This window comes from Euphorbia lathyris, chromosome 3, assembly GCF_963576675.1.
Source record: "Euphorbia lathyris chromosome 3, ddEupLath1.1, whole genome shotgun sequence".
Taxonomy (NCBI): Eukaryota; Viridiplantae; Streptophyta; class Magnoliopsida; order Malpighiales; family Euphorbiaceae; genus Euphorbia; species Euphorbia lathyris.
In genome coordinates this window covers 40,172,076-40,185,045 of record NC_088912.1, presented here as the reverse complement: position 1 = coordinate 40,185,045, position 12,970 = coordinate 40,172,076, and the positions used below count along the sequence as shown (strand labels likewise).

The window sequence follows — 12,970 nt, the reverse complement described above, 5'->3', positions numbered from 1 at the left end:
ACTAGTTGGTGTAGATTGTGGCGAGACTTTTAGTCCAGTTGTTAAACCTGCAACGATCCGTGCCGTTCTCAGCATTGCTCTATCCAAAAATTGGGGTCTCCACCAACTCGATGTTAAGAATGCTTTCCTTCACGGCAATCTCTCTGAGACAGTTTATATGCATCAGCCAATGGGGTTCAGAGATCCCAACTATCCGGAACATGTTTGTCTCCTCCAAAAGTCACTGTATGGTTTAAAACAAGCTCCTCGGGCGTGGTACCAACGGTTTGCCTCTTTTCTTGCAACTTTGGGTTTCTCACATAGCAAGTCTGATCACTCACTCTTTGTCTTTCATCGTGGGACCGAGACCGCCTATTTGCTCCTATATGTTGACGACATAGTCCTTACAGCTTCTTCTCCTGCTTTACGAGAGACTATCATCAGACACTTGAGCTCTGATACCATGTTAATTGGAATCCCTTGCCTTGTATTGATTTGGAATGAGATATTTATACATGAGATTACAATGTGAATGCTTTAAAATCTAGCTAATTTACAGCTAATATAATTCCTTAATTTGTGGCTGATTTACATTACTAATATTTCTCCGCTATGTTAAAGGAACTCTTGATTATGGGCTTCATCTCACAGCTTCTTCCCTTGATTCATTAGTCTCTTATACTGATGCTGATTGGGGCGGATGTCCTGACACTCGTCGATCTACTTCTGGGTACTGTGTATTCCTTGGGGACAACCTCATATCCTGGTCTGCCAAGCGTCAGCCAACTCTTTCTCGCTCGAGTGCTGAAGCGGAATACCGCGGGGTCGCTAATGTTGTCTCAGAAACCTGTTGGATTCGGAATCTCCTTCTAGAGCTCCATCTACCGATTCGGAAATCCACCTTGGTTTATTGTGACAATGTCAGTGCTGTTTATTTGTCCGGTAACCCGGTCCAACATCAGAGGACAAAACACATTGAGATGGACATACACTTCGTCCGTGAAAAGGTTTCAAGAGGGGAGGTCAGAGTTCTTCACGTACCTTCTCGGCACCAAATCGCTGACATCTTCACCAAAGGTCTTCCTCAGATTCTTTTTGAAGACTTTCGGTCTAGTCTCAACGTTCATCCTCCTCCCGTTTCGACTACGGGGGTGTGTTAGACAATTATGGTAATATTAGTAATGTAAATCAGCCACAAATTAAGGAATTATATTAGCTGTAAATTAGCTAGATTTTACAGCATTCACATTGTAATCTCATGTATAAATATCTTATTCCAAATCAATACAAGGCAAGGGATTCTAATTAACACATTTTTCCTTTCATATGACACAAGATACATTACAGACATTTGTTTTCATGTCGTTTGATTGTTTTTCGTGACAGTATATTAAAATATGTCATCTGAAAGCTTAAATGTAAACCAACTCAATTCATATGTGGTCTTCCGATGATACAATTCTGTCATATAAAGAAAACGCACGTTTAATTCAAAATTTACTTAATCATCAGATGACACTTATGATAAATGACTGTCATCATAATAAAATACAAATATTTATACCAAATAGAACGTAAATGATATTAATTTTTTAGTTAATTTTGAAGAAAAAAAATCACATGCATTCACTTTTTCGTAGATTGGTACATGTGAGTTTTTTTGCTTCAAAATAAACGACTTGACACCTTTATAATCTAACGGTATTTTTGAGATTTTTTCACTCATCCTTTTTTCAGTGACTTATTGGCTCTCTCTTTTTTCTGGAATTCCAGATTTCTAGAATTTAATTTCAGAAATTTTTGTAAAAAATTTAGAATTTAAAATTTCTGAAATTCCAGAATTTTTGTATTACTAGAATTTTTAAAATTCCAGAAATCTAAAATTCCAAAAAGTTTGGAATTCTAGAATTTCTATAATTTTTGGAATTCCAGAATTTCTGGAATTCGATTTTTTCTAGAATTTCAAAATTCCTAAAATTCCAGAATTTTTGAAATTCCAAGGAATTTCCACAATTTTTAGAATTCTAGAATTTCTGAAATTTGAATTCCTGAATTTTTAAAATTCTAGAATTTTTAGAATTTTCGATTCCAAAATTTCTGAAATTTGAATGCCAGAATTTCTAAAATTTCATAATTTCTGAAATTCTAGAATTTTTGGAATTCTAAAAATTTGAAATTTTTGAAATTCTAGACATTCTGAAATTCTAAGAATCTGAATACAAAATTTGAAATTTTACAATTTCTAAAATTCTAAAATATCCTTAATAAGAGATGATATGGTATTAAATAATGCTATGCGCTTAAGCAAATAAACTCATACCCATTATTTATTATATTCGGCCAACACATCCATCCAGAAGGGCCTTTCCGGAATAAATACAGGAGAAGAGCTTCGGAACTCAAGAAACACGCTCAAATCAACACATTGTGTAAATATAGATTCCAAACCAATAATGAGCTGCATATGTACAAAGCTACAAACAATGACGTAAATAATTGTCTATAACTAGCATGGAAATCATGATATCATGTACACAATTCTTTACTACTCGCTTCTACTAAATAGCTTTCAAGTTATGTATTTTTATACTGACTTAAGCATCAGAGAAGGTTCGTCGGTCTCCGACCCCTGTCTGACGGTTTTCTCCCTTCTCAGGTGACTCAAGGTCTACTATCAGAGAGTAATTGGTATTCCGATATCAAGAGGCTTAGGTTTCTTTTTTGTTATAATTAAAATTTTGAGTTTGTTTTACAAAAGTTATTATTTATTGTGATAAGGTTCAACCTATCCGAGAATAAGATATAAAAAATATCCATAATGTTGACAGGTATGAGCAATTTTATCCATAAAATACAGTTATGACCAATTTGATTCATAACGTTCATAAGTTCATTCAATTTCATATATTATTAAAAAACACATGTAAATTTTTTATTTTTTAATTTCAATTGCATATAAATTGATTCTAATTTTCAATTTTTCATGTTTTGTTCGTTTTACAAATTTTCTTGTTTTTTTGTTTTACCAATTTTTCTATTTTTCTTGTTTTTCTATTTTTTTCGTTTTTTGCGGCTTTCACATTTTGTTTCACTTTGTTTTTCTAAGTTTTTAGTTTTTCTCATTTTTTTTTTGTATTTTTAAAATAAATAAAGTTTCCGTTTGTACATACTTTAAACTACAATTTGTTATTTAACACTCTTAATTTAATATATGAATTCTAATAATATTTTGTAATAAACTTGTTTTTAAATGGATAATAAGAGAATAAAAAAACTACATGCAAATATTTGAATAAAAATTCAACCATACCCAATCAATCAATTCCTTACATGGGTTGGATTCCATCAAACTCATGGATAAAACCATTAGAATTAAAATATATGGATTCATTTGGATTGGATTAGTTATATTTGATAGGTTGGTAAAGGAAGGCTAAAAGCCCAAGACAACAGGGAAAAAAGAGAAAGCAAAAAGATTAGAGACGAACTAAACGGCTAAGAACAGAACCCCTGCAATCGGATGCAAGAGTTCCCTGGATACTGCAGGAGGCGCATCAAACTCATGGTGACCCAAAGGAAAACTCACTGCGAAATTCGCCAACCAATCCGCTGCCCTGTTACCTGCACTGTAGGTATGTATAAAAAGATCACTCCACTGTCTGTCCCGGAGATCAGCACACCTCTGAATTAGCCAAGAAAACGGATGCTGCATCTCCATACCCCCTGCCATGTATTGTAAGATGACTCTCGAGTCCAATTCCACAATGAGCTTCCTGATTCCCTGATCCCAGGCTAGTTGAAGTCCAAAAATGAGACCCCATAACTCAACAGCGGTGGAGGTACAATATCCAATGTTTGCACCAAAGCCTCCACACCAACGTCCCTGCTCGTCTCTGAGCAGACCACCTGCTGACGCCATGCCAGGATTTCCTTTACAGTCCGGTCGGTGTTCAATTTCATCCATCTCGGGTGAGGTGGATGCCACGAAACCCATATCAGATGCTTCGGAAGTAACGAGTCAGTGTGTAGAAGCTTTTGTACTCTGAGAAATTCCTCACAAAAGTAGACAATTTTGTCGATAGCATAGACATTTGGAGTGACAGAGATGAAGATCCTCTCGTTTCGCCATTTCCAAAGCCACCAGATACTGAAAGCAAAAAAAATAGGCCATGCCTGTCCTAGGTTCGTCTTTAACCACTGATCAAAGGGAGAAGTATAGAACGCCATTTGTAAACTCGATGGAATCGCTTTATCCCATATAAAACGTGGGAGTCGACAGTCCTGAATTTTTCAAACTATTAAATATGTAAATTTTGAAGCATTCTTAATGAATGGTGGTTTTATTAAATAAATCCTATGAAAAACATTTGCTTTATTACAATCAAATTAGTTAAAATTGATAAAAGTTGCAGTCAAACCAATCTAACAATAACTTTATGAACATCATCCATAGAAGGTCTATGCAGAGGATCATCTTCTACGCATGCCTTAGCTAAAACACCTAAACACAACGCCTCTGCAAGTGGATAATCTTCCTTCAAACTTGGATCCATGAAGATTCTCAGCTTCTCAAAACAACTTCCTTCACTATCATCACCTCCTAAAAATCCTACACAATCTTTCAACAATTTTCCATCTTTCTTATCTTCTCTTCCTGACATAAGCTCAAGCAAAACTACACCGTATTCGAAAACATCTACCCTCTCAGAAGATTCACCTACAATGTCTGCTCTTATATTTGTCAATTTTGCTCTCCATTTCTCTGTTATCAAAATGTTTCTGCTGTTCACATCCATATGAGCATATGAAGGAAAGATGCAGTTATGCAGATAATGTAGAGCTGTAGCTATATCGAAAGCTATTTGTATGCGCCTATGCCATGGAAGCGAACTAGTTGAATCCGATAAGCATTTCCTCAAGCAGCCATTGCTCGGTAACTCGAATGCCAGGTACGAGCATGACAAGTTGTTATCTCCGTAGCACGCGCCGAGCAAATTCACTATGTTTATGTGATTGATTTTGGTATGAACATCAATCATTTTTCTTGTATCTTCGAACCTCATTTGCTTGATCATCATATCAGTATTATCAATCAATGACGTCGCCTTATACGCTCTATCTCCAATTTTGTTTGCTTCACTGAAATCGTTTGTCGCCTTTCGGAGTTCCTCCATGCTATAATGCTTCAAAGAATACTTGACTCCAACTAGAAGATCAGGGGATAGACATGAATTTCCTGATTTCGGAGAGCTTCTTAATGTCGAACACGAAAGCGGAGAGCTTCGAGTATTAAAAGACATTAAAGTATGAATCTTTCTCTTGTATAATGTTTTTGCATACCATAAACACAAAACCAATGCTGTAACTATCAAACAGAATCCTATCACTGAGACTAAAATGTACAGTTTCTTTAACTTCATGATCGAATTTTCGACGGTGATTGTTGGAAGAAAACCAGGAGCTGGAGGAGGAGAATCCGGGATAACAAAATCGATGACCGGACGGTTTTTCAGTGGAATCAGTATTGTTGTGTTAGGATAAACAGTAGGAAAAGGGTCAAAATGATTAGCAGTCCATATATCCATAGGAGATACACCAAATTTTTTGCTTAATAGATTGAATCCATCTCCTTCTACTAGAGGGTAAGTAATTAAGTACATAACTTCATCATTTGTATCAGGACAGGCACATTTCAAAGGCAAATGAATTTCAGTACCATTTCCTTGAGATGCTAGCAGAGTACTGAATTTCACTAATGCTTCGAAAACATCACAAGCGATGTCCGAAAGAGTCGTGTTTTCAGGAACAATGTAGCTAAGATTTGCCTGAAAGAAGTTGTGTATACAAGAACATATGACAGGAACAAGAACTTCTCTACCTGATACAAGGATGTCTGAAGAAGGAGAGAGGTTGTTTAGGCGAAGCAGCTCGTGGAAATCGGATTGGAACAAGCGAGAGATAGTTGAGATAGAGTTGAAGTTTTGATTTGCTTTGTAGACTAAAAAAGTAGAGCATGATTTGTGGTGAGATTTGCAAGTGTATCTTGAACCTGGATAGCTGGAATCTGATGAACAGTCAGATGAATCATAAAACTGTGGATCAGATCGAGTTAGATTAAAACATGTGAGCATTAGAATTATAAACCAAGGAAACAACATGTTTAATGTTTCGAGGATCAAACAGTTGAAGTGATTTAATAAAGCTCATAAGATTCCACGAAGAACAATCAATATAGGTAAGTGATTGGGGAATGATCAACTTGTTATTTTATTTGACTAAAAACTGTAGCTCATATCAGCAATGTAATATTTAAAAAATATTAAAACTTTGAATGGAAATTGACATCTTGAAAGCATCATCAAGAGCCGGCCAGACAATTTAGAATACGACATTTTATGATGTTTTAATTTCTGTAGCATGTCTTTGCTTTGAGATTTTTTGTTTGTTTCTTTCCAGCACCATGAAATAGGACATCCAATCAAAATAACAATAAATTTACTTGATTCGGTTATTTTCTACAATGAAAGGTGATTCGGATATTTTCTTCATATAATCATGGACAAGGAAGAGTACATAAACGACAAGTTTGTATAACAGTAAGAAAATATCATCTTTTACCCAACACTCAAACTCCATGAAAACCGGATACACCCAAGCTAAGTTAAGATAAGAAAAGGAAAAAGTGAACCCAAATTCATCCAGGAACGCATAATAGTCAACTGGCAAGAATTCAAAGGGAGAGAAAATTACATAGGGTTAGCCGAACCGGTTAAGCAAAATTTCAGAGAATTTGGGAGCCTTCACAAAAACCCCACAAGACTCCATGAAGAAATGAAAGCGACAAAAATGGGTCATCTATTATATTTAGTAAAATTACTACTCCTAGTTTCTTTTTACTCTTGTGAAGCTAAAGCAGACTGTTTCAAGCATGATCTCATTATCTCCGCAAGCTTTGAACAAGCATCGAGGCAAAGCTGCATTCCCTGTTTGTAAAAGCAACATTAAAGATGTGACATATATGATATGTGTGAGAATGATAAAAGAAAATCGAGTGATATATTCTACCTCATTCATCTTTGCAGCAGACCACTCCCCAGTAACAGTGAGCTGAGTAACCTCGTAACGAGAAGGCATACAAGTAATCATTAGGCTTCCATCCTGACAGCTCTCCTCTTCCAAGACTGGATCAATCACCAGATTTTTACCAAGACCAGCCTATGCAAAACAAGTTCATTGATTGCACATTTCAAAATTTGGAAAAAATAGAAAAGGGACAAAATGAACTTAATACGAAAGAGTAAATCCATCTTAGATTTAACAAATGAGTGCAAGAAACAAAAGGCTGCAGTAGTACAAGCATCAAAAAGTATTGAAGGTACCCTGCCTAAGCATGTTCAGGCTGCAGATCCTAGATCATAAACAAGTTTTAAACAGCATTTCGCAGTATGAAAGAATTCCACAGTAGGAAGAAAAACGAAGTGTGCAATGAGCCAAAAGTGTTACAGCAGCCAACCAACGTCCTCAGCTTGAACAGTTGCATTTTCATCCAAAAACGAAAAGAAAAGAAAAGGGCAGTATTTCAAAGAAAGCTGAAATCTTCTGAAGATGACCCCTTATTTTCCTTTTATTGCTCCTTATCTATGTATTCCCAAAACAAGACAAATTTACAAAATGCAGAAATTAAATCCTATGGAAAATTTACTAAATCCCACTTATTAATCGTTGATATTTCGTTGAGAAACTAACAGCAAAAAGATAGGACAGATAAAATAATAATCTCACCAAGAACTTATAATCAAAATTGGACTATGAGCCCTAAAACTGTTAAACACAAATACAAGATTTGCTACTAGCTTGTGAGATAGCAAAGAAATAACACAGATGAAGCATTGGAATTGCAGAGGGTTGAGCTTCCATGGGTTCACTGACAAGGAACACATATCGGACGGAAAATAAAGGCAATACAATAATGCATACTAATTTCAAAAACATTACTTCTGAAACGTTCTTGAAGTTTTAGCTCTCCACCGGAATCAAATAATATTTCATCTTTTAAACTTTTGCTTCAGTCAACAATCAAAAAAAGTAATCAGATCAGCTTAAATTGAGAAAATAAATGACTACTCATGTGAGAAATGCTTAAGCACATAGAGAAGGTGAAAGGAAGCCAAGTCTATGCAATAGACATACCACTGAAACTCCAGCAACGAGGTCATACATCATTATCCCTGCATCGGCCAAGGCAAGGCTTGCACAAGAGATTACAACAGGAAGATCACCTGAAAATTATAAGATTAAGCTCATAAATAGGCCCAGAGTTACATAAAATTTCTCTTGTTTAGTACATGAGGAATACATGAGAATGCTATATATTCTTTTTTGACACAAGCATGAAAAGCACCACATAACATTGTTTTGGTGCAATGACGAAAATATACCCCTTTCTGCCTAAACTTTAATTTAATCAGTCTTGTGGCTCAAGGAACTTTTTTCGTAACCCATTGGACACCTAAACCCTCTTTTTTCTAATGTTAAGACATTGTCTTCTATTATTCATGTGTATCCTTTTAGAAGATAAGACATAACACTGTTGTTCAAAACTACATATTAGTTGTACTAAAACAACGAGCATAAGTGTATGTGTATGCAGTTCAGGACATGTTTAATTTTAAATGTCTGAAGTAACACAGCTGATAGCCGAAAAAATGCTATATGTTTGATTAAATTTACTAGCAATTACTACTTATATATCAAATGTTCACTAAAATACATTTTTAAATACGTTCTACATAGCACATAAAAATTACCTTACCAACAACTTTTTAAAGTATAAAATTATTTAAAATACTAGATTACTATATATATGCTATATGTTTATCAAGCTACTTGTTATATTGCTCTTAGATGTGTGTGTGGTTAGTCTTTTTTCTTTTAGAATTCAAATCACTCCATTCAAAACTTAATGTGAAGCTGAAACTTACTGCCACCAGATTCCAATACCAATGCAAAAACATCTACGGTTGTCTTGGGAAAAGTTTCCAACATTATTGCACCTTCCAGAGCTTTACAAAGCATTGAAGAAAATTCTTTATGGTCTGGTCCCTAACAAAAGGATTTCCACATATCAGATATAGATGTTTGTAAAATCAAAATATAAGTTAACATAAGTATCATAAATTTCATTGATGCCTTTATCTCATCTACCTGTCCACGAACAGGAGTAGCAAAAGTTGTATAGCTCACGTTGCAATTGAGGCGACCTACGTCACTGTACATCATTGCCTTCTTACTTTCTCTAGGCCCAAACCTGAATCAGGAGATACCAATAAAATCCAAAAGTTAATTCTATTCCATAGCAAGCCATAATGGACAGGGTGGATCTATCTCACTACCCAAACCAAAGATTAATAGTTGAAAGAAAATTCTAAGATAAGAAATATCTGACATCAATAAAAGAACAGTATGTATGCATATGGAAAAGGATAACTTACACAGACACAATCACTTTTGTATTTCCAAACTCCGCATAAGCTGATCCTGAAGCAGCATTGACAGCACAAGTTCTCATAACTGCAGGTAAAAATGAATTTATCATCATCCAAGCAAAAGAAACCAAAATCTCATCAATTAACATATGTTTATGAGTGTACTGTCCAGCAAGACAATAAAGACAAAGGTGCATGCATGTAAACATCTTTTAAACGAAGCAATGGTAGGATTTAGTGTTTATAACATAGAAATGTTTCTAAACAAAGAGATTCATTTTCATCCATTATACTAACTCAAACATCTAAAGCAGTTCTTAGAAGAAAATATAAGAGAAAACAAGATGACAACAGCAACTAAATGCACATAGTTAGACAGAGGATCTTAAACCCAGATGCAAGTGTGACACATAAAACTAAACTTTCTGAGAATCCTTTCTAGTAAGTAGTAATTTCATTGAAATTATCCTGCAAAAAGAATAACTATATGATTAAGGAAGATTTGATGAAATCATCATTTTACTAATAAGACTCTGAAAATGCCAAGTATTACTTATATATAACCATTAGAAAAGAATTTCCATACAAAGAATAATAAAATATGTTACAAGGGCCATTTAATCCCTTAAAACGTGGAGACGTACAAGGTATATACTATATAGCATAAAGCATAAACCTAGAAAACTATGTCAAAACTATGTTGCCAAGAAGAGGTGCAATGATGCATAAAATGACTGCTAGACAATCAATCAACAAATTATTCCTGCTCAAATTTGGATCAAGTATCAAACACAAATCCCTTCAGACCCAGGTCAGTCTAATATTTTCCTAGATTTTCTTTTTCGGCAATTATACTTGAGTATCCATGTTCTGATTAACTGTCTAAGAGAGGTCCAAGAAGGGCAGACTATAAGAAAGGCAAGAGTCAGCTGCAGAGAAGAATTCAGATATTCAAACCCCATATAAAATTCTTAAAGTGAGAAATTCAATATTTGCATCAGAAAACAACTGACACACGTACTACATAGTACTTACCAGAGATATAAAACAATTCCATGAACCATTCAAGTCTAAGAATTGAATTAGCACAAAGTCAATTAGAAAGCACACTCATTTCACAGTAGAAATGATAAATACAAGATCAACACCAAAAAAAAAGGCCATCCTGTTTCCCATTTTTTGGAATGGTACATAAGCAAAAAAAAATACACATGATAGAAAGGCCCGCACTTTTCTCAATCAATCATTTGAACCAAACGAGAGGGGAAATAACAAGCCAAATAAAAATTCAAGACCATATGATAAAAGTAATAAGAAATGAAACATCAACAACACACCTTGAAAAACTACCATTTGATTCCAGTTACGAAATGAAGGACATCATTAAAGAAAGAAACAAAAACAATGACAACCGATAGAGTATGTAACAGGCTATAGTTAGGAAGTACAAGCAGCTCAACGAAATAAGAAAACCCAAATTCACAGAACATATATGAAGCAAGAAACTAAAGGAAATAGAGACAAAGATTTTACATGCAGGTCGACACTCATGAAAGCTTCGGCCGTCGGGACGGACCCAATCAACATCAGAGTCCTTGAAAATGGAAGGCCGGGATTTCCAGGTCGGATTTGGAGAGTATGTGGTCGGAGCTGAACTGGGTTTCGTCGCCATTTCTTTTCCTCTTTCTGTCTCTGGCTGGCGGGAACGATTGATGAAGGTCTAATAGTCTTTCAAGACCTATTCTTCTTCAAATGTCAAATTGATGAGGAATGCGGAGGCTGAGCAATTGAGCTATGCTACAGAACTCGGGATTTGGTTCAAAATATATAGTGAAGACGTTGATTCACCCTTGGGCTCGCTTGAATGTTTAAAGTAATGCCACAGCTGAAGCCAAGTATTAATCTAGGCTCTGCCTATAAAATACCATCGATATTGATTTAATATTTAAAATTTAGTATTAATTTAGTTATTGATAAATAAAGTAACACACCATTCGTATTATTATTGTAAGTTATGTCAAAGATATATAGAAAAAGAAATCAGAACTTAACAGAATAATATAAATAACGTGTTACATTTTGTTATCAACCGTTAAACTGGTACTTTTTTTTAACCTTAAGCCTACCGTTAGTGATATTTTGCAAATATGCGAACGTGCCAAATAAATTATTTTTCAATTAATATGGACAGTTAAATTTATGAATTTGCGTATCAAAACTTAAAAACTATCAAAATGATGGACATGGGATGCAAGGATTCCCCTTTTTTCTAAGTCACACGTCGTCTGAATTAGAAATTTAGAGTCACACAGAAACACAACGACACATTGTGTGGGCTTAAGACCGATAAGCCTCAACTAATATAGTCACACGCCGTGTGAGTGTATTTCGACAGAAATACTCTAAATTCAATTTCTCACCATTTTTTACATATTTTTTTGCATCAAAGTTGGGACGCGAAGGAAGACTGAACATCCCAGCTAGGCTGGCACCCCCAGCACAACCAACAACCCGAATGTTATTAAAAAAAAGGAAGATTACAAAGGGAGGAAAAAGGGAAAAAGAATGAAAAAATGAAAGAGAAAAACTACAAAACACGAATATGAGCTACATTGCAAATGTCATCAAATACGAAGCTTTGACAAAAGTGAGGCGCAGAGTGACACCAGTATATCGCCTCGATATTCTTCCCATGATTGGCCAGTCGGTCAGCTGCTTGATTTCCTTCTCTGTAAATGTGAGTGGCACGCCAATTCATAACCGAAAGCTTAGTTAAGCAGGATTGCCATTCTCTCCTGATTACCCAAGGGACCTCAGACCTTCCATTGTTTAGAAGCTGAACCGCATAAGCCGAGTTAGATTCAATCCAGATGCATCTCCAATTTCTTTCCCAGGCAGAGTTAATGGCAAACACAATTGCTCTAAGCTCAGCGATGTGGGCAGACGAACAATTCAAGGGGAGGGCAAAATAGCCAACCACAAATCCTCTAGAATTCCTAAAGATGCCTCCTGCTCCGGCGTTTCCAGAAGAATTCACGGCTCCGTCTGTGTTAACCTTGATCCAACCAGTTGGAGGCGCAATCCAGCGAACAGTAATGCACTCAGGCTCATTTATCACTCGAGCGTCATTCTCAGAATTGGCACTTCTTTCCCTGATATAGATCATAAGCTTGTACCTGAGGTTTTGGATTGAAGGGAGATCTGAGTCGAATATAGCTCTGTTACGCGTCGTCCAGATAAACCAGACGCAGGTGATTACTGCGGAAATCCACATTCTCCTTTTACATCTCCTAGCTCAACAGCCTTAAAACTTTGAAGAAATCAGCAAAAGAGGCAGTAAATCCGCAGCCCATACTGAACTCGTTAAAGACCATGGACCACAACTCTCGTGTAATTCCGCAGGTGACAAAGAGATGATCTGTTGATTCTTCTTCCTTCTTGCAGAGAGCGCACCTTTGCGCCAGATGAATCCCATGCTTCTGAAGCAGCTGTTGTGTCGCTAGCTT

The 12,970-nt window shown here is 35.7% G+C and overlaps 2 protein-coding genes across 2 annotated transcripts; both read right to left on the bottom strand.

Annotated features, from left to right (window-relative positions):
• Positions 1–4,374: 4,374 nt before the first annotated feature.
• Positions 4,375–6,137, bottom strand: LOC136222024 (lysM domain receptor-like kinase 4). The gene has a single exon (XM_066009502.1). It carries the CDS (start codon positions 6,135–6,137, stop codon positions 4,392–4,394), a length of 1,746 nt encoding a protein of 581 aa, XP_065865574.1. The 3' UTR covers positions 4,375–4,391.
• A 490-nt stretch (positions 6,138–6,627) lies between these two features.
• On the bottom strand, positions 6,628–11,354 carry LOC136221599 (exosome complex component RRP41-like). Its single transcript, XM_066008986.1, has 7 exons — positions 10,998–11,354; positions 9,471–9,549; positions 9,184–9,286; positions 8,961–9,081; positions 8,170–8,258; positions 7,045–7,194; positions 6,628–6,962 (listed from the first exon to the last, which is right to left on the bottom strand). Exons 1-7 carry the CDS (start codon positions 11,134–11,136, stop codon positions 6,873–6,875), a joined length of 771 nt encoding a protein of 256 aa, XP_065865058.1. The 5' UTR covers positions 11,137–11,354; the 3' UTR covers positions 6,628–6,872.
• Positions 11,355–12,970: the final 1,616 nt, after the last annotated feature.

Bases quoted from the DNA above. Each gene is read 5' to 3' on its own strand.
- LOC136222024 (XM_066009502.1), bottom strand. From the start codon at position 6,137: ATGTTGTTTCCTTGGTTTATAATTCTAATGCTCACATGTTTTAATCTA.
- LOC136221599 (XM_066008986.1), bottom strand. From the start codon at position 11,136: ATGGCGACGAAACCCAGTTCAGCTCCGACCACATACTCTCCAAATCCG. The intron at 8,259-8,960 runs GTAAGTTTCAGC...TATAATTTTCAG, and splicing joins GGTATTGGAATCTGGTGGCA to GTGATCTTCCTGTTGTAATC. The intron at 6,963-7,044 runs GTAGAATATATC...TTTTACAAACAG, and splicing joins CTGCTGCAAAGATGAATGAG to GGAATGCAGCTTTGCCTCGA.